The sequence below is a fragment of the Heteronotia binoei genome, chromosome 1, assembly GCF_032191835.1.
Source record: "Heteronotia binoei isolate CCM8104 ecotype False Entrance Well chromosome 1, APGP_CSIRO_Hbin_v1, whole genome shotgun sequence".
Taxonomy (NCBI): Eukaryota; Metazoa; Chordata; class Lepidosauria; order Squamata; family Gekkonidae; genus Heteronotia; species Heteronotia binoei.
The window spans coordinates 249,906,221-249,926,666 of NC_083223.1; the positions used below are offsets into that span (position 1 = coordinate 249,906,221).

At 44.8% G+C, this 20,446-nt stretch overlaps 1 protein-coding gene across 1 annotated transcript in view; it reads right to left on the reverse strand.

The window, feature by feature from the left end:
- The window catches only part of ACTN3 (actinin alpha 3), a 56,552-nt gene that overhangs the window by 14,792 nt on the left and 21,314 nt on the right, over window positions 1-20,446 (reverse strand). The window contains exons 2-10 of the mRNA XM_060252007.1: window positions 10,253-10,367; window positions 7,205-7,324; window positions 6,024-6,110; window positions 5,796-5,883; window positions 4,007-4,085; window positions 2,884-2,965; window positions 2,516-2,601; window positions 1,386-1,478; window positions 867-1,097 (exon numbers count right to left, since the gene is read on the reverse strand). Of these exons, the coding sequence (XP_060107990.1) occupies window positions 867-1,097; window positions 1,386-1,478; window positions 2,516-2,601; window positions 2,884-2,965; window positions 4,007-4,085; window positions 5,796-5,883; window positions 6,024-6,110; window positions 7,205-7,324; window positions 10,253-10,367 (981 nt within the window). The remainder of the gene's footprint in view (window positions 1-866; window positions 1,098-1,385; window positions 1,479-2,515; window positions 2,602-2,883; window positions 2,966-4,006; window positions 4,086-5,795; window positions 5,884-6,023; window positions 6,111-7,204; window positions 7,325-10,252; window positions 10,368-20,446) is intronic.

Below are 20,446 nucleotides of genomic sequence, written 5' to 3' on the forward strand. Positions count from 1 at the left end.
CCCCCTCCCCCCCAAGCAGCAGCACCACCCAGCCTTTCTACCACTGCTGGTACTTTTCTGGGTAGAATGCAGATTTGCACTCCACAGAGTAGCAAAAGGGGCAGTAACTAACTGTATACTGTTCTTTTGTTACTTGGTCAGAAGACAGCATCATTCTGGCTCTGTAAGTCCTTGATGGGTTTTACAAATGGTCAATGTTCTATCTGCTCTGAGAAAGAAAACAATAATTGTCAGCAGACAGTCTGGGAGCCCATTCCACTGTTTATAAAGGATATACACTTTTTTCCCGCCTCCATTTCAGAAACTTAATTTGTTCATATTACAGTTTTTATTGTTTAGTTTTTAGGGTTTTTTAGTTTTTATTGGTTTCAAGTTTTACTGTCAGTTTCATGGCCCCTGCTCTTAAAAATCTTGATTTTGCTGATTGGAAAGCTCAAGTGTCAGTTTCACATCTCCAGTTCCAATTTTAGGGATAGGCTGGCAATAAATATAAAGGATACAATCAACTGGAAAGTCCCATGTAAATGGGGCTTGTGTAGAATTTCCCAGAGGAGGTTGTTGAGAGATAAATTTTGAGGTATTGCTTAGGATTTTTGCTCCCTTTTAGAAGCTCAAGGATTGTTCATTTTTTAAAACCCATAAAGGACTTTGTAGCAGATGTGTGTTTCTTGCTGAAATCCACAACTGCAGAGTCCAGGGAATGTGCCACACCTACTAGAAGAGACACAGTATCACATGGCAGCCAGGCACTTCACCCTTTAAGATACAAGGGTGCCAAGATGTTCTTGTGAACCATGTGAACTTTGGGGTTCTGCAGAGGTCTTCAAGCCCCTCCCATGGCCCACTGTTCCCACTTTGTGACTTACAGAGACCATCTTGCCCTCAGAAGGCATGAAGGCTGGCCGGTTGCTGAGACGCAGCTTTGTCTGCAGGGTGTTGAAGTTGATCTCAAGCTGGCATTTCTCCTGGACACGGGGAGGCTTGTGCACACGCCGGTAGTCCCTGAAGTCCTCCAGCTTGCGCTGCATGGCACTCATGCTCTTCTCTGGCACACGGTTCTCCAGCCATGGGATAGTGCGCCGAATCCATTCCAGGAGCTGCCAGGAAGAAGAATAAAGGGACTTAAATCTATTCTGTCCCATCTCATGGAGATCCCAGAATTGTGATCCCATCCTACAATTCCAGAGTTGGGTAGAACACCCAGGGCTTTTGGCTTCCCACACCCTCTCATTTTTTTACTCCATGCCCACAGATGTGCTTCTTTAAATATGTGGACTGCACTTCCAAGAACTAAGTCCAGAAGTTCTGCTCTTGGGGTCAAGGCCTAGAGGGAACCAGACCCAGAGTCCCACTGTTCAGCCTGCATCCTGAGCAGTTTAAGGTACCTCACTGGCCAGCTTCTCATACTCCTGCATCAGTTTCTCATTCTCTTGATTGACAGCAAGCACCTTGCAGATCCTATTGGCAGCTGTCTCAGCCTGGAATTGAGGGAGAGAAAAGGAGGCAATGGTTAGAAATCCCAAAACAAAATGAAAGAGTGGGGCCCAGGAAGACTTGGAAGTTGTGTCGTTCCAATAGACACCTTAAACAGAGCAGTCAGTGGTGTCTTCCAGATGAAGCCTGGGAATTCACTGCTAGAATATTTCCAATTTTATGACCTCAATTTTTTAAATCTAGAATTCACAACTGACTTATGGCCATCCTAACAAGGGGCTTTCAAGGCAAGGGAGAAGCAGAGGTGGTTTGCCATTGCCTTCCTCTTCAATGTCTTCCTTTGTGATGACAGTTTTCCTTTGGGGAGGGACAGTGGCTCAGTGGTAGAGCATCTGCTTGGGAAGCAGAAGGTCCCAGGTTCAATCCCTGGCATCTCCAAAACAGGGTCCAGGCAAATAGGTGTGAAAAACCTCAGCTTGAGACCCTGGAGAGCCGCTGCCAGTCTGAGAAGACAATACTTACTTTGATGGACCAAGGGTCTGATTCAGTATAAGGCAGCTTCATATGTTCATCCCCCATCCAAGTACTGACCCTGCTTAGCTTCTGAGATCTGATGAAATTGGGCTATAATATACCATTCCACGTTGCAGAATGAATTATATCTGTGTCAAATTCAACATACATGCTTCACCACCCCCAGAATAAATTAATTTTGGTGGTCTTAAAACTTTTTTGGAGCAAGGGGCAGAACTGTACAAAAATTCTTAGATGGTTTTTTGTAAAACAGAAAGAAAATAAGGGAAATGAGGAACATTCTACAACAACAACAATCGCCTTTAATGGCATAATGAGGAACACTCAAATAACTTGTCTTTTACAAGATAAGTAGCCTGCTAGTCTGTAGCACTAGAAAAGAGCAAGAGTCTAATAGCACCTTTAAGACTAACAGAAATTTGTGGCAAAGGATGAGCCCACAAATTTTGTTAGTCTTTAAGAGGTTACTGGACTCTTGCTATTGTCTTTTACAGTTCTCAACTGCAGATCTGTAGACGCCATGAAAATGAGATAAAAGGTTCCGTACCTGCTCTGCACCAGCAAAGGCATGATAAAAACATGAGACATAGGTCATGATGGCCTTTTCATCTGGTTTGGGGGTGTTGACAATATCTGTGGGAAGAAGGAAGGAGCTGAAAGTAAGGGAAGAGCACACTATATAGGGATCTGCATGGGGCAATTCAGCTTGTGTATCACAGGGGTAGCCTCCAAAAGGCCCACATGAGAAATACTGGGCATGATTTGATTTCAGTCTTTGAGAGGTGGGGAAGGGCTTGCCCAGTTTCCCCTTCTTCCTTGTTCTGCTCAGAAGGCTGATTCACAGGCTAAGCTTGCTCCGCCCAAATCCCATTTCACCAACTCTTTGTAAAGCAGACACATCTGCAGCTTACTCACCTTCTGCATCCAACATCTTGGGGATATCTAGGTATTTCTCAGCGACTTCAAATGCTGTGTTGAGGTTTCCAATGGGGTCATCCTGTGCAGAAATAAACATAATAATGAGTTTCTGTTTTGTAGAAGGGAGGGGCTGGTGTGCAGTAACTGGCCCCAAATCCTCTGATACAAGGTATGCCTGTGGCAGGGAGGGATTGCCCTATTTTCTGCATTACAAGGGAGAGCTAAGATCAGTGCCCTGTCCTGAGCCTTTAAGCCTTTACTCTCCATCCCTATTAAACCCACCCTACCCTTCTAAAGGACCCTTTAAACACATGCAGGGGGGGCCAACAGTAGCTCTCCAGATGTTTTTGCCTACAACTCCCATCAGCCCCAGCCAGCATGGCCAATGCCTGGGGCTGATGGGAGTTGTAGGCAAAAAAAAATCTGGAGAGCTACCGTTGGCCACCCCTACATTAAAGGATCCTAAAGGAGGGAAAAATTAGTAGACCCTGGTTTTCTCCCATTGCTACTAGCCTCTAGTCTAAATGAAAGACAGCAGGAGGACACTTACTTGCCTACAGGGCCACCCAGTGCTCTAAGGGTTTGCACATACACTCCAGGTCCCATGGCAACATGAGTGCAGCATCCATGCACCGCTACTGGTCTTCCAATCCACTCCTTTCCCCCAAACAGTATTTTTCTGCATAGTATGCATGTCCTCTGGGGATGCAGAATCCACACATTTCTCCCTAGGCTATCCACTTTGGTGGTTCAGTGATTAGTGTGAGGCCACCCACTTCGCAAAGTATAATAGGTAGATGGATAGGTCACTTCTCTACGCCAGGGCATCTGTTGCAACATGCAACAGTTTCACATACATGATTTGATAAAAGTTAATTCCCACCTTTGTGTTGTACCACTCTGCATGCACCCACCCACTCCTCTACCACCTTATGTGGGGTAAAACTGGAGCCCTCTTTGCCACTACTGGCTGGAGTGGGAGAAAATGCACAGGCTGTCTCAAAGGAGACCATGCCACTGCAACAGGGACAAGGGCAAAGAGACAGCTGGAGCCTGGAAATGGGCAAGCAGAGAGCCTGAAGGAAATTATTTGATCCAGAATGCAAGAGGAAGCCAGCACCTTTCTGAGCTTGGCGTAGTCAATGAGGTCAGGGCGGTGCCGGTGGATAAGAGCGCACAGGGCCAGGCCATCCTTCCAGCTGGAAAGCAGGACCAGTTGAAACAGGCAGATGAATGAGGGGAGAGAAAACAGAAAGAGCAAGTGAACCCCCGGTGTATTTAGCTGGGACCTGACGGCCTCTTTAAGGCATTCTAGACAGAGAAGTGCTGAAGCCCCATCAGGTATGAAAAAGCACAAACATGCTAGAAATAGACAGTGAAGCAGAAATCACTGGTGGAATGTCTGGAACATAGCCTGCACTGAGGCAGGATCTCAACAACAGTAGAAGTAGCCTGAAAGTTAGTGGTAGCTCACCAGCTCATAGAAGACAAAGGAAAAGTTCATGAGAGAGAATGTTCTCTCAAGTGGAATTCACTGCTGCAGGAAGTGGTGGCAGCTACAGGCATAGACAGCTTCAAGAGGGGATTGGATAAACATATGGAGCATAGGTCCATCAGTGGTTATTAGCCACAGGATACAGATGTATCCTTGGTTCCTCTGAACTTCTGGCCCCACTGGTGGACAACCTGATGACACATGGGCTTAGCCACTGTATGATACAGAGTGTTGAACTAGATTGGCCATTGGCCTGATCCCACATGGCTTCTCTTATGTTCTTAAAGCACTATTGGACACGAATCTAGCTTTTAAATTTTATTTATTCACTGCATTTTTATACTGCCCCTTCTTCAAGGAGCTCAAAGGAGTATGCTTTTTTCTCCACCTCCATTCCAATTTTATCTCCACAATAGTATGAGGTAGGTTAGATTTAGAGATGACTACTGTCCCAAGATCACCCATTGAGCTTCATGGCAGAGTGGGAATCTGACCTCAGATTTCCCCAATCCTAGTCATTAATTAGGACACATTATATCTGGGTCTCCCATAAGAACTTTCAGACATGCACTGTGAATTCCCTGCTGGGAATTCAATTCCTTGGTATGTGAGGCCCCAATTTGGACAGGGATTGTGCAGCTGCTGACCCCTTGGCCCTGAGGAGCACTGTTTGCCTGACTGGAACGTTATGCGTACTGATAGGGTACACACAGATCTCCCCAGTGGAACAAATGGCATCCCAGAGAGATTTCAGGTTTGGAAAATCAACATGGAAGGAAGGATTAAGAATCCTCTTCTTGCATGCTGCATACTGGGCCCCCACAGTTCTGGAAATTCAGTTCTCAATGGCAACCTTGCAATGCACATCCTTATAGCAGACCCAGATATGCACTGAGGATTATGTAATGTGTAGTCTCTGTGAGAAAGCTGGACAAATAACAAAGTACATCAATATATAAATAGTTTGGCCAGTCCTAGGTGCCAAGCTCATCAGAAGGCAGCTGGGGGGGAGGGGGAAGAGGCAGTTTCAGGGGCATATTGGAAGGGAGGGGGTTTGGCACACTGCCTCACCCATTGCTCCTCCATTTTCATTCACTTCCATAGCAGCATGACTTGGAATTCAAAGGCAACACACATGTTTCTTCCTTCCTTCATTTTAGCTTCACAACTTTGAAAGGTATTGTAACAAACTGTCCACTATTCAAATTACTATTATGTTTTTTCTCAGAAGAAGGGAGATAGTATTTTGATAGTTCATCTCAAATGCCAAATATTTTGAAGTAGTCCTTCTGTGGCCTCTAAGTTAAATCTTGCTCACTGTGCACAGCTTGTATTTGCTGCTGCTGGACCCCTAATCTGAAAGCACCTGCAGTCCCACCCCTAGGCAATGCCACCTCCAACGCCTACACTTTACCTAATGTGGAAATTCTGCACATTGACATTCCGATAGGGAGCTGTTTTCCTCTGGCACCACAGCAGCAGCCCCTCCTTGGCAGAGGTTTCTGGAAGAGAAAGAAAAAGAGGCACTCTGAGGCACCATATAACCTCTACACTCCAGGGTTCTCCAGTTGGGAACTGGGGATGCAAACTGGGATGAAACAAAAGACAAACCCTCTGTCTATGCCCAGCTGGCCAAGCTCACCTTCCACTGAGATGTCCTGAATAGCAAACCGAAGGATGATTGTCCAGATCATACCCAGAGTCATCTTCAGGTTCCCATCCACAATTTCTGGAAAAGAAGGAAGGAGGAGAAGGAAGGACTTATTAAAAGTGGGGAAATCAAGCTAAAAGCAGCATCTGCCTGAATTGACAGAGACAAGTTGGGAAAGAGGAGAGAAAAGGTGGCAAAGAATGTGTGCCTCTGCTTAACTACCACTAACAGAACTGAGGAGATATTTTAAATGAGGCCAGAAATGGGTACATGCCTTCTAAGTCTAATTTTCTTTCATTTCCATGTCAAATTCCTTTTTGACTTTTTAGAAGTATTTTCACATATTTCTAAGGCGAGAGAGCAGGCAATACCTAGCAATTCCCTCAGTACTCCTGGTAGTCCTAGAGCTGTTCTAATGCAATGTAAAGTGAACATGAATGTGAGCCAGGAAGGCAAGAAAAAACAAGCATGTTGCTTAAAACATTAAAAGAAATCATGCAAATTTATTTAAAAAGTCAGACATGACAAAGGATTCCAAAGGATTCCTGAAGGAAGATAAGGAGACTGCAGAGAAGATAAATTCTTTGCATTCATCTTCGTTGCAGAGGATGTTGGACACATGAACCAACTGGGGAGGTATCAGAAGAATTGAGTCCAACAGAATTAACAAAAGAAGTTCTAGAGCTAATTGGCTAATTCAAAATTAACATTGCTGGGTCTGGAGGCCATATCCACAAGACTTCTTAAAAACTCAAGTATGATTCAGAGGTGCCACGTCATTGAATTCATGTCTTACTTCCCAAAATCATCTAACTGCTCATTATTGAAATAGAATGCTGGATAAGAGACCTAATGCAACAGTGGTCTTCCCCACTTCCCATTCTGATGCCTCCAGTTCAATGCCACTTCAATCACGCTCTCAGTGGATGACTTTAGGCAAGCTGCTATCTCTACTTCTCACCTGTAACACATTGGACAATACTGGTGGTCTGCTTGTCACAAGTGTTGTGATGATTTGTGAAAAAATGCTACATGCATGCTACGTAAGTAAAGAGGATGTGAGGACTTTAAACTTCTGGGGACTGGTACTTCCTCATTCCAATCCACGCTTGGTTTGGGGGTATGCCATATGACTGCAGGATGAGGAACTAGCTCTGAGCTCTGATACTCACCTTCAGCCCCAATGGATACCAGTTTGACCCCCTTGCTGGCTATGAAGTCCAGGGCCTTGTTGACATTGGCAATCTTATGGAAGCGCATCTTGCCTTTGTCTGGCTTTGGCAACCGTTCACCTGGAAGGGAAGAAAAAGGAGATACAAGACCACCTTGTTTTAAAGTCCAGAATAGGGCAACTAGAATGATTAAAGGTTTGGAAAACCTATGAAGAAAGGTTAAAACGCTTGGGGCACTTTAGCGTGGAGAAACGTCGACTGTGGGGGTGACATGATAGAGGTTTACAAGATTATGCATGGGATGGAGAAAGCAGAGAAAGAAGTACTTTTCTCTTTCTCACAATACAAGAACTCGTGGGCATTCAATGAAATTGCTGAGCAGTCAGGTTAAAATGGATAAAAGGAAGTACTTCTTCACTCAAAGGGTGATTAACATGTGAAATTCACTGCCACAGGAGGTGGTGGTGGCTACAAGCATAGCCAGCTTCAAGAGGGGACTGGACAAAAATATGGAGCACATCAGTGGCTATTAGCCACAGTATGTGTGTGTGTGTGTGTGTGTGTGTATATATATTTATTTTTTGGCCACTGTGTGACAGAGTGTTATACTGGATGGGCCATTGGCCTGATTCAACATGGCTTCTCTTATGTTCTTATGTTCACACCTATGTGTACAAAACTGTATACTTTTAATAACACAGGGAAATTAATTTCCTAATTAATTTCTCATTTCCAAAAGATTGTCATTAGAACTCCATGGGCCATCTAGACTGGCATTTCAAGTAAAGATTTCTACAGATGCAGAAGACCTAAGCATCTGTGATGGGAGAGTGGACATCAAAAATGACAAAGAACTTTTCAGACCAGAAGATCCAGATTCAAAGGTAAACTTGCTTTCCTGTTTACTGATCCTTCTTGTAAAGCAGTCTTTTCCTGCTGTAAGCTCCTTTGAGAGTAATACTGAAAGCCAGAACATAATTTTTAAGAAGTAACAAACAAACTGTAAGACTTAACATAAATATAGCACTATATCACACTAATTATTGCCCATCCATTCCAAACCATTCCACACTAATTATTGTCCATTCATTCCATACCTAGAAAAGTGTGACTCCTACAGTGATGCTGAGTAGCTCAGCCCTGACCAGACCCTGCTGCTTCTGTTCATTGCTGGTGGCAACCGTTCTCTTACATTGTGAGTCTGTGAATATGGTGAGGCTATAACTTGGTGGCTGTGGGGCAGTGCCCCCTCCCAAATCTGCCAAACATATCCTCTTCTGGTCCCTGAGCCCGCTCACAGGTAGGGCGGGATACAAATCCAATAAATGAAATAAATGAAACTAAATGATTCCCCAACTCCCCTCTCCTATTGTTTATGGTTCGCTAATTAAATTAGTGTCCCCTCCAGAAAAAATCTTAGATACAGGCCTAGCATAAGCTTGTATATACAAGCTTATGAACACATATACAGTCTTATGAACACAAAGGGGCCAAAATTGAGGTGATGTAAGTGAAAGAAGCTGAACCTCAGTGAACATGATTTTTGGAGTACCTGTTCATTTAAAAAAAAGTAGAGAGGAAAGGACATACGGTACCTCTTTCCCCTGCTCTACTTGCAGAAGCTTCCCTTTGATTTTTTTCAGGGCCCACTACACTCAACATTCTTTCTCTGGGCTCTACAGACTTTGCTCTTTCAGGTATAAATTGCCCAGTGCTTTATGAATTACACTGGCTCTCAATTTCCAAACCCTATCGTTTTTACCTTTTAAACCCTTAGATGGCTCTGGTCCAAGCCTCTGAGAGTCTTCATCCTCCTCTATAAACCTACTTGGGATCTGAAGTCAGCAGGCAGAGTATTGCTGAAGGTACCACCCTCACTTTATGAGCTAAATTCAAGTCCAGTACCACCTTAGAGACGAACCAGATTTTTGGAGTATAAGCTTTCAAGAGTCTGATGAAGGGAGATTTGACTTTCAAAAGCTTATATCCCCAAATCTTGGTGGTCTGTAAGGTGCTACTGGACTAGTTCTTCTACTGCAGACTAACACAGCTACCCTCTTTGGTGACTTTAGAAGGGACTTTCTCAGTCCCCAAATTGTAGAATTCTGTTCCCCGACTCACTACTGGCACCATTTTTGCTGGTCTTCTGGGAAAAACAAAAGGCCTGTTTATCCTATCTTTTCACTGCTGTGTTTCTTTTATATTTTAAACCAGGGATATAAAAAACGCAGCCCCGGAGGGCTCCTATCAGGCTTGAGAGCAACTCACTGTCATCTGCTTCCTCCCTTCTCTCTTCCTTCCTTCTGCATAACAGCTTGCTACAGAGGAGCTACAGAGCAGAGCAAAGACCAGCACATGAAGCAACTTATGTACAAAAGCTCACAATGCCCAGCCATTTCACGTTTTCCCTTAGGTCTTAGGCTCAAAGCATTGAGCATGAGATTTCTGTAATGAATGTCAATAAATCAAAAGTAGGTTTACAATTTACAGACACACATGCTCAAGATTGGCATTGGTTTATTACACACATGGCCCTGCCCAACAAGGTCTCATTTCTGTCATATCCAGCCCTCATAACAAATGAGTTCAACACCTGTTTTAGACACTGATTTTTAATTCTATTTTTAGTGTTTTATTCACTATTCATTGTTGCTTTTACTGTTCTACTGATATTTACTGGATATGTTTTTGTACATATATGGGCTTGTTTGGTTGTTTGTTTGTTTTTGGTGATTTGGGCATTCTCTGAGAATCAATCAACACCCCAAAGATAAAACCTTTATGGGAAGCAGGTAGCATTGCTAGGTCCTTCTTGGCCACCGTCAGGGTATGGCGGGGTAAGATGACCAGATCCAGACTGGGAAGCTCCTGGAGATTTGGAGGTGGAGCCTGAGGAGGTCAGGGATCTCAGTGGATACAATGCCATAAAGTCCACCCTCCGATGCATCCATTTTCTCCAAGGAAATTGATCTTTGTAGACTGGAGATGAGCTGTAATTCTGGGGGATCCCCAGGTTCCACCTGGAGGTTGACAACCCTAGCAACATACCTGAAATCACCTCCAGCAGAAGCATGAGTTTCAGGCCATTTCGGAAATCTTCCTCAATGTTTTCAATCTGTGTCCCTGCCTTCCGCAAGTGAGAGTTGCACCAGGCTGTGAATGTCTGCAGATAACAGGGTAACAAAGGTTACAGTAGAACAAAGTAGGAGTCCAGTAGCACCTTTAAGACCAACAAAGTTTTACTCAGAATGTAAGCTTTTGTATGCATGTGTACTTCTTCAGACAAGGAATGGGATACAGTGAGTAGAGCTACATATAGCTGGTGGGCAGTGGTTTAGAATGCAAAATGGTACAAAGTTAAAATCCAACGGTAAAATAGTGTAATTAACAAACTGAAAGAACATCTGGATATCATTGCGTGGGAAACCAATAAAACGCAATAAAAGCTGTCTGTCAAGGTTACAGTAGTCACTTTCCAGAAAAAAATATACTCTTCATTAATTAGAAACTTTTTTTTATTGAGAAGGAAGCATAACACCAGAAGCAAGACCTGTAAATTGAGTTAGAAAAATATTTGTGGGGCTAAGTCTCACACCAGATAGCGAAGATAGCGAAGATGTCACCATGCTTAGCTAAGTCTCACACCAGATAGCGAAGATGTCACCATGCTTAGCTGCCTTCAACAGATCTAAGTCGGCACTTGCAAGTTTGGTCTTCCAGCTTCCATCAACGCACTATCAGGACAGAATTCAAGTTGCTGCCTTTGAGGTTGTGAGCAATTCTCATAGACGGTCAAAGGCAAGAATATTTTGTCTGTGAACATTTATTCCAACCTGACCATTTGTACTCTTACCTTTTCTTCTCCAGCACCTTTGACTAACTCACACCTTATAAAGTCCTTACATCCACTACAGGATCCCTAGCCAAACTGGCCTGGAGAAAAAAATACTGATTGACCCCAAAGTGGCAATCAGCATTTCCCTCAACATGTAAGAAAGGTCCCCACCTGGAGACTGGCAACCCAAGCCCTGGCAACAACCTCTAAGTGACTTGTTACCACTTGATTTGCATGGCTCAACTAGGCCCGACTGCTTGCTGCTGTTCAACAGCAGTCACCCTATGAAACCAGAGCACTGCGTGGTACAGTTGCCAGGTCCCCTCGTTGCTCCAGTGTGAGGATTTGGGGGGCATTCCGGGGGTGAGTGGAGATGTCACCTGAAGTAAGGTCATCACATTGGCAACAACAGGGGATCATGCTCTGTTTTTTGGGGGGGCAAAAATCTATGGTAAATCCACCCTCAAACGACAAGAGTTTTGTCCAAAAGCCAGAGTGTCCCCAACACAATGATGTTACTTCCAGGTGATGTCATCACAGTGACATCCCTGTTTAGGAGCCAGGTTTCCCCCACTGGTCAGCTGGTCTGTGGCAGGGAGAAGCCCCCAAAACTGGGGGAACCTCTGTTCGAACCTGGGGATTGTCAATCCTACGTGTAATATAGCTGTTAGCTTCAGAATAGGGCTTGGGAGACCTAGGTTCGAACCCATCTTGCTTTGGAAGCTCACTGGATGATTTTGGACTGGAGATGGTGACAGGAAGGAGGAGGTGTGTGAGAGAAATTGGAGGAAGGAAGCGGTGGGGGGGAATGGGATAGCTGCTCCAGCAAATTTCTTGTGGGTCCACACTTGTTTCTACTACTTTTCCATAATTGTCCTTTTTCTGCTTGCAACTTTGTGTAAAGGAGAAGCATTTTTTTTGTTTTCCTGTTGCATAAGTGCATCAGATGCCTACAAATGAAGATAGATACTGTCGGATAAGAGTTTCTTAGCTAGCTCAGTATGTATAATTTTGTATGTGTGCAAGAAACTATTTTTACACAATATTCTAAATTTAGAAGGCATCCTATTAAACAGAGGTTCTGCCTTGACATTTTGTGGTTGGCTCCACCTCCCATGGCAACCATTTTGTGGTTGGTCCCACCTCCTGCGGTAGCCATTTTGCGGTTGCTTCGACTATCCTGTCAGAAGTTCAAACACGCCCTGAAAAAGGTTGAAAGGCTGAAAAAAGTTGGCAACCCCTGATGTAAGACCGAATTGTTTTGACAAGCCTTCGACGTTTACACTGAGAGAGAGCTGCCACCTGACATCAGCTAGAGTTTCTGGTGACCAACCGCCTGAAAAGCAGAACCGCCAACATAGTAATGGCACAGCACCGTGGAATAGCTTTTAAATTTTAAATGTATTAATGTTTTATAAATGTTATTGACTTATTGTTTTAAATTGTGTAAACAACTGTTGTAAGCCACCCTGAGTAAATAAACGTAAATAAATAAATAAATGTATGCCATCTTGAGCTCCTCAGAGGGGGGCAGGTAAAAACCTAAGAGATAGATCTCTTTCACTCTGTCACATACTTTCTATTGGAAGTATTAGCTTATGGCTGTACTCAAGATATTTCCAAACAGTGAAAAACCAGACTTTCTCTTAATATTACTGTTATACTAATCTCAGTCTAATGCCAGTAGTATCATAGACGTGATAGGTTTCCCAGGCAATGGAAGGAGGAGGAGGAGGAGGAGAAAGAAATCATAATACCCAAATTTGCCATTATTGTTTAAATCAAGAAAGATCTGTGTTCCATCACTGGAGAGGTAAAGTGAACAGGCCAGGAAAAAAGCCAACAAAGTGGCACAGAGAGGAGAGAAAGAGTTGTGTTGTTAGTGATAGCACAAGGTTGATCCAACAGGTGTCTCTGACACTCATACAAGTACATTCCATACAGCAGCACTCTACTAGTGATGCGTTAGCAGAAGCCCTGGAGGGGGATGGGAGACGAAGATGTGGAGGAATTAAATTTCCCAGCTACAAACTGTTGAGTAGTCTGAAGAATGGGAGAAAAACTGAGATCCTCTCCTGCAGGGCAGCAAAGCCTGCATCCTGATGACTGATGTGCAGTCATCTCAGAGATCCATTTTGGAGGGCAAGGAAGATGAGGGCCTCTGGTAACATTACTAAATGACTAAACATTGCCTGGATTCCAGCTGCTGCATTTCTGTAATACTTGTACAACCTGTGCAGTTGTAAAAACCATCTAAATATCTAGGAAAGCAGATGACTCTGGAAGGCTATCTGGAATCCCCCATTGCTTGAAGAAAGTATGGAATGTGATTAAATAGGTACAACAGGAACACCTGGACTCTCATACTGCCTGCCTGCTCAGCCTGCTTCTGAGCATCCTGGACACCCTCTCCCCTGCCCCACACTGTGCCTGGCCAAATTTAGATACGACCTCAAGATGCCCGTCATGAGGCAAACTTCATGCAATGCCCTGAGTCTGCAGAAGATCTTTATGGTTTGCCACCTGGCGCCAGAGAAGTGGGAAGAGGGAAGGAGGAGGAGAGGTGTTGCTGGCCATCCCAGGGCAATGAGCTTATGTCCTGCAAAGAGTGTGCAGTGCGAGACGTGGACAGATGGCACAAGCTGGGCTTTCACAACTCACTCCAGCTGGCAAGCCTCCCCCAGCAGCATCTTGGCTCCAGGGCTGGAGTTCAGATTGCACTTCACTGCAGGTTCAGACTCTGAGCTTGCTAAACCTAACCAACCCTCCAAAGCAAAAAAGAAAAGAAACAAACAAAGCAACACAAAGAAAAGAAATAAAAAAGAAACAAAACCCAAGAAATCATGAGGATCTGTCATCTGAAATACAGATCTGAAAGCTAACAACAGTGCTCAACAACAACTAGTTACTCAAAAGGTATGGTGTATACAGCAACACAGCACAATGAAAATGAAACAGTCAAGAAGATCAGGCAGCTTACCCTGGGTTAGTTAGACAATGCAGCACATAGACACATTTATTTATTTATTTATTTATTTATCTGGGATTTATATCCCGCCCTTCCCATCGAGTGGCTCAGGGCGGCTTACAACATATATAAAACTAACATAAAAGTATAAAATTACACTTTAAATTAACAATTCACAATATATAATTAAAATAAAACATTTGTTATAACTATACATAATTAAAACAGCCAGCAGTCGTAAAGCTACACTCCATTCAGCTTCAGGTAAAAATTCAGTATACAATATACAGCATTCAGTAGTCGGTATACAGGGCCGTTAGTTGTGGGCCAGCCGGAAGAGGACTGTCTTACAGGCCCTGCGGAATTGGGTGAGATCCCGCAGGGCCCTTACCTCCTCCGGCAGCTGGTTCCACCAAAATGGAGCCATTACAGAGAAGGCCCGGTCTCTTGTGATCTTCAAGCGGGCCTCCTTTGGCCCGGGGACAACCAAAAGATTTTGAGATCCCGATCTCAGTGCTCTCTGGGGAACATGCGGGGAGAGACGGTCCCTCAGGTAGGCAGGTCCTAGACCATATAGGGCTTTAAAGGTAATAACCAGCACCTTGTATCGAACTCGGTAGGATATTGGCAGCCAGTGCAGCGCCCGAAGTCCCGGCTGAATGTGCTCCCACCTTGGGAGCCCCAATAACAGCCGGGCGGCGGCGTTCTGCACCAGCTGCAATTTCCGGGTTCGACACAGGGGCAGCCCCATGTAGAGGGCATTGCAGTAGTCCAGCCTCGAGGTGACCGTAGCATGGATCACCGTTGCTAGATCGTCGCGTTCCAGGAAGGGAGCCAGCTGCCTAGCCCGCCTAAGATGGAAAAATGCGGACTTGGCAGTGGCTGCTATCTGGGCCTCCATAGTTAAGGAAGGCTCCAGAAGTACCCCCAGGCTCCTGACCCTGTGCGCCGCCATCAGCGGCGCACCGTCAAAAACCGGAAGGGGTATTTCCCCCCCTGGGCCACGACGGCCCAAGCAAAGTGAGTCCCATTATTTCAGTGCAGGTAACTCCTATATTAAGAATGCATATAAAGGATATGCCCTTCAGGCCTGCGCAGAGGAATTTTTTAGGTGAAGCGCAGTGTGCGCGGTACTGGCTCCACCCTTTCACCTGGGGGTCATCTGCCATGGCCCAGTAAGCCGGGACGCCGGCAGTGAGTCCTCCAGGTGGTAGGTGTTACATTAACGAGCTCTATCTGCCCGGGTTTGATGTTAGAGTTTTCCTTCTCTTAGGCTGACGAAGTTGGTGGGCCCAGCCTGCCCATCCGGTTATACCGCCGGACAATTCGGTCGCACCATGACGTAGCAAACTCTGTGAAAACGGGGGGGGGGGGACCAGCGAGAAGGTGTTGCTACGGATGCAGTAATGCAGGAGAGGCCATTGCAGTGACCATCTGCCAGGCATAGCCAGACAGTGACCACGCGGCGTTCACTACACCAGGAGAGGAGAGGCTATGTATTGCGCATGCACTTTCCCTGGGGGGGTAGGATTCCCAGAGGGAGCCCACCCCCCAAAACCCCCCCCGCATATAAAGACTACAGCCTTAAACCCATCTTGTTCAGTGGATTTCACCGTTTTTAAAGCAGTGCTGGATTGTGAGTGGATTAGCTGAAGAGAAACTGACAGTGGGAACTCTCAGTCTGTTGTGCATAGGGATATTACTGAATTTCCCGAACAAGCTATTGAGATTGGAAAATGCATGTTTTCTGACATGGGTGGTTTCCACACAGAACAGGTCTGCATGGTTTCCCTGTTGCTGATGCAGCTCTTGATAACGTGCATTAGCGGGATGGGGGTGGGGGGAGGGGTGTTCCACATGGCAGGTTTTCCTACAGTTTCCCCAGCCTCCAGCAGGGGCCACTCCACACCTGTCCACAAGGCCTTTTGTAATTTTCTTTAAAATCAGGCCTAGAATATTATTAGCTACATATACTACTAATAGGTGTACCAAGTTCTTTGAATGCACAACTTTTTAAAAAGTATGTCTCTAGTGAGGGCTGGCCCACCCACTAGGCAAATTAGGCGTTTTCCTAGAGTGCCGGCATGGGGGGGCGCCGAATTTGGCCCTCCCCTCCGCCTGCCCCCTAGGCAAATCCCTATTTGCTTCCCCAGCCTCCTCCTCCCTCCCCATTTCAATGCCCGGGAAGGGGCGGTGGAGCGTGCTTCTTTAAAGGCGCCCCTCTCCCCACTGATCAGTTGATCAGCAGGTAAAACACACCAGAGGCTCACCACTCCTATGCCAGCCCTCCGGCGCAATCAAGATCAGTGCGGGGTTGAGGCAGCAGCAGTGGCAGGAAGGATGAGCGAGCCGCTGCCTCCTCCCCCTTCTTTCCCCTGTGATCTAGTAACCTTTTTTATAAAATGAAAGCTGTAAATTCAGAGAACCTAGGCCATTTTGTATGGTGGATTTTACAGCATTCAATGGTAACTCTATGGTCACTGAAGTCCCTCCCTTCCTCCAACCCTGCCCTCCTCAGGCTCAATTCCCAAAATCTCCAGGTACTTCCCAACCTGGAGCTGGAACAATTACATTGGAATTACATTGATGGATGTTTTTCCTCATATGTGTATAAATACCATATATAAACAGTATAAAAGTCGTAAAAGAAAAAACAGATCAAGAACACCAGCAAAAAAAAAGGGATTAAAATTTTCACAATGACCATGTAAACAGGAAAAAGGCTACTTTGTACATCTTAATTGTGCCTAGAATTACTAAACAACAACAAAAACCAACAATGCAGGCTTTATAATGTTCTATTGTAATGCTAAGTTTTGTTTTTAATGTGTTGAAATCCAGCCTGAAGGTCTATTTTACAGATGGAAGGGCAAGATATAAATAATCCAATAAAAAAGAAACTGGAATGTCCTGAAATTAAGAAAATAAGTAAAGGGAGTCTTTTAAAAGAGAATACATTAGATGAGACGTCCAAAAACTAAAAGGTAAAGTAAGATAACTGCCATTTAAAAACACCACCACTGTGGGCATATGAGCAACCAAAACATTAAGACATGTGACAGTTCTGTAGTACATATCCCTCCTTAAGGAAACTCCCAAAACCTCAAACACAAATATCATTGTGTTCATAAGAGATATTGCCCATCTGCTTTATTTTGCTGTTACAACTCCTTTTCACTGGCAGGTTAGAGCCACCATGATATTTTCTTGCATGGGTGATCTGAACAGAGATATCTATAAGCAGTGGCTGAGAAATGTAGACCTACAATCCCTCAACAGCGTGCAGCCTGTTCATATCCACATACTCTATTTTCACTTTCATCTGATTAACGGAGGGCTCTTATCTCCATAAAAAGAGCCCCGTGGCGCAGAGTGGTAAAGCTCCAGTATTGTAGTTGGAACCCTCTGCTCATGATCTGAGTTTGATTCCAGCAGAAGCTGGTTCAGGTAGCTGGCTCGAAGTTGACTCAGCCTTCCATCCTTCCGAGGCCGGTAAAATAAGTACCCAGCTTGCTGGGGGAAAGTGTAATGACCGGGGAAGGCAATGGTAAACCACCCCATAAAAAGGTCTGCCGTGAAAACGTTGTGAAAGTAGCATCACTCCAGAGTCGAAAACAACTGGTGCTTGCACAGGGGACCTTTCCTTTCCTTATCTCCATACATGCACAACACGAATAAAATCAACAGTTCTGGGGGGAAAACACCACATAATGTCTGTTTTTAGATAACACCCATGTGGATGCGTCACAGCTATGCCTGTTTTAGAAGTATGCCATTCTATTCCTACATGTCAGGCAGGGGAGAGAATGCCTGTTCTAAATGGTGCCTACCACCTTCTGGTTCACACCATTAGTGGTTCCAATAGGGATACCAACCTCCATGGACCTGGGAATCCCCTGGAATTACAGCTCATCTCCAGACAAGAGATCAATTCCCCTGGAGAAAATGGATGCTTTGGAGGGTGGACTCTGTGGCACTGCACCCCATTGAGGTCCCTGTCCTCCTCAGGCTCCACCCCCAAAAATCCCCAGAAGTTTTCTAACCTGGATCTGGCAAACTTACCTCCCTCATTTCCCCCTGGTGGTCAGGGAGGACCTAGCAGTGCTAGGTGCCAACTATATATTACCTCTTTTTAGAGAAGAGTTGCCAAGCCCTTCTTGGCCTTTAGCAGGGTGGGGGGAGGTAGAGTTGCCTGCTCCATGTTGAGAAACTCCTGGAGATTTGAGGATGGAACCTGGGGATGACGGAGACCACTGTGGGGTACAATGCCATATATTCCACCATTCAAAGCATCCATTTTTTCCAGAACTGATCTCTGTAGTCTGGAGATGAACTGTAATTCCAGGAGATACTCAAGACCCACCTGGGGGCTGGTCTTCTTGAAGCCTTGTCCCATACAAATGAGCTCCTCTTTCCACACAAAAGCTCTGTGCTAAACAATGGTGACATCAGGGATGTGTGGCTTAATATGCAAATGAGTTCCTGATGGATTTTTTTCTATCAGAAAAGCCCTGATTAAAAGAAAGATACAATGCAACTGGCTATTTTTTCTTATGTGACCATCCCTGTGAAGGCACCAGAACTCTTCTGTTGGGGCCAGCATATACTTTTAGAAAAGGAGTAAAAAGAAAAGGTTAAAGGGTATGATAGGGTTGCCAGCCTCCCAGTGATAGCTGGAGATCTCCTGCTATTATAACTGATTTCCAGGCAGCAGAAATCACTTCACCCGGAGAAAATGTGAACTTTAGAAGGTGGTCTTTGTGATATTTTTACTCTGTTGGAAGAAGAAGAAGAAGATATTGGATTTCTATCCCGCCCTCCACTCCGAAGAGTCTCAGAGAGGCTCACAATCTCCTTTACCTTCTTCCCCCACAACAGACACCCTGTGAGGTGGGTGGGGCTGGAGAGGGCTCTCACAGCAGCTGCCCTTTCAAGGACAACCTCTGCCAGAGCTATGGCTGACCCAAGGCCATCTCAGCAGGTGCAAGTGGAGGAGTGGGGAATCAAACCCGGTTCTCCCAGATAAGAGTCCGCACACTTAACCACTACACCAAATTGGCTCTCTACACCAAATTGGCTCTCTACACCAAACTGGCTCTCTACACCAAACTGGCTCTCTACACCAAACTGGCTCTCCCCTCCCCAAACCCTGCCCTCCTCAGACTCTACCCTCACACCTCCAGCATTTCCCAGTCTGAAGCTAGCAACCATAGGTATGAAACAAAATGGGAGGAGAGAGAGAGGAAGATGAAGGCAGGGGTAAACTGATTATTCATTATAAGAAAAATTAATGGTGAGACAAAATAGCCAAGACTAATGAGCTTCAGTGCATCTTAACACATGATTTAGGTTTAAGAAGTCCAAAACTGAGTCCACTGATAAGGAGGAACACTGTTCCCAGGGCTTAAATGTCCTCTGCAGCCACACCCCACATTCCTAACTGAAAGCTCTGATGGGCAGGCTTCTAGTCACCTGTCCCTCCCCTGAATGTAGGCAAGTATGCTTCCAGCTAAAGGGGGCAATTATTTTGAGAAAACAAAACGGTTGCCAGAGCTCAGTCTTCTTTATGCTTTGCATCGGTGGTTCTGTAGAAATTACACTGTGTTCCCCAAAGGCCCCAATTTTCTACTTATACAAATACCAGTAAAACTTGTTCCCTTTAAAAATAAAAACACAGTTTAATTAATCATAACACATTTATAATAAATGATGACTGCTTCCATACAAAATTACAACTTGTGTATAGTGCCTAACTGTAAACATATAGTTCTCCATTGGAGAAAATTAGGGTTCCCAAATATATGGAGAGAGCTTGATGTATATACAAGCTCTATGCAGACATTCAGCTGAAAACATATGTGTTCACATACCACAATAATGTCATCTAAATAGGGATAGGACTAGAGAAGCTGTCCTGGAACAGGGATCCCCAACATGGTTCCCATGTGTGCCATGGTGCCCACTAACACTTTTCCTGGTACCTGTCAAGTGTTTTTAGAAAGTGAAAGGACTAGACAGAGCTTTTGCCCTGCAGGGCTTTTGACTAGCTGTGCAGATTTTTAAAATGATTGCTTCAGCAGCAGCTACCAACACAGAACCATGGATCTTCAGTCTGTATATAAGAAGATACTTTTAAACGATATGTTCATTTTTAAAGGCACATCAAAGATTTATTATTAGAGTTATGCATGACCTCGCTGCCTGACATTTTGTGGCTGGCTCCATCTCCCACAGCAGCAATTTGTTGTTGTACCCATTACCCCGAGTCAAAACGCCAAAGGTGCCCACAGGCTCAGGGTTGGGAACCCCTGTTCTAGAAGGCCTTTGAGGAAATTTGAATACTCCTAATGTTTTGACAGTTGTCAACTGTGTTTTTATTTTATTTTTTAAAAGCATTTTTGAATTGGAAGCCAGGATAGCTGCTTTTATCATTATGTAG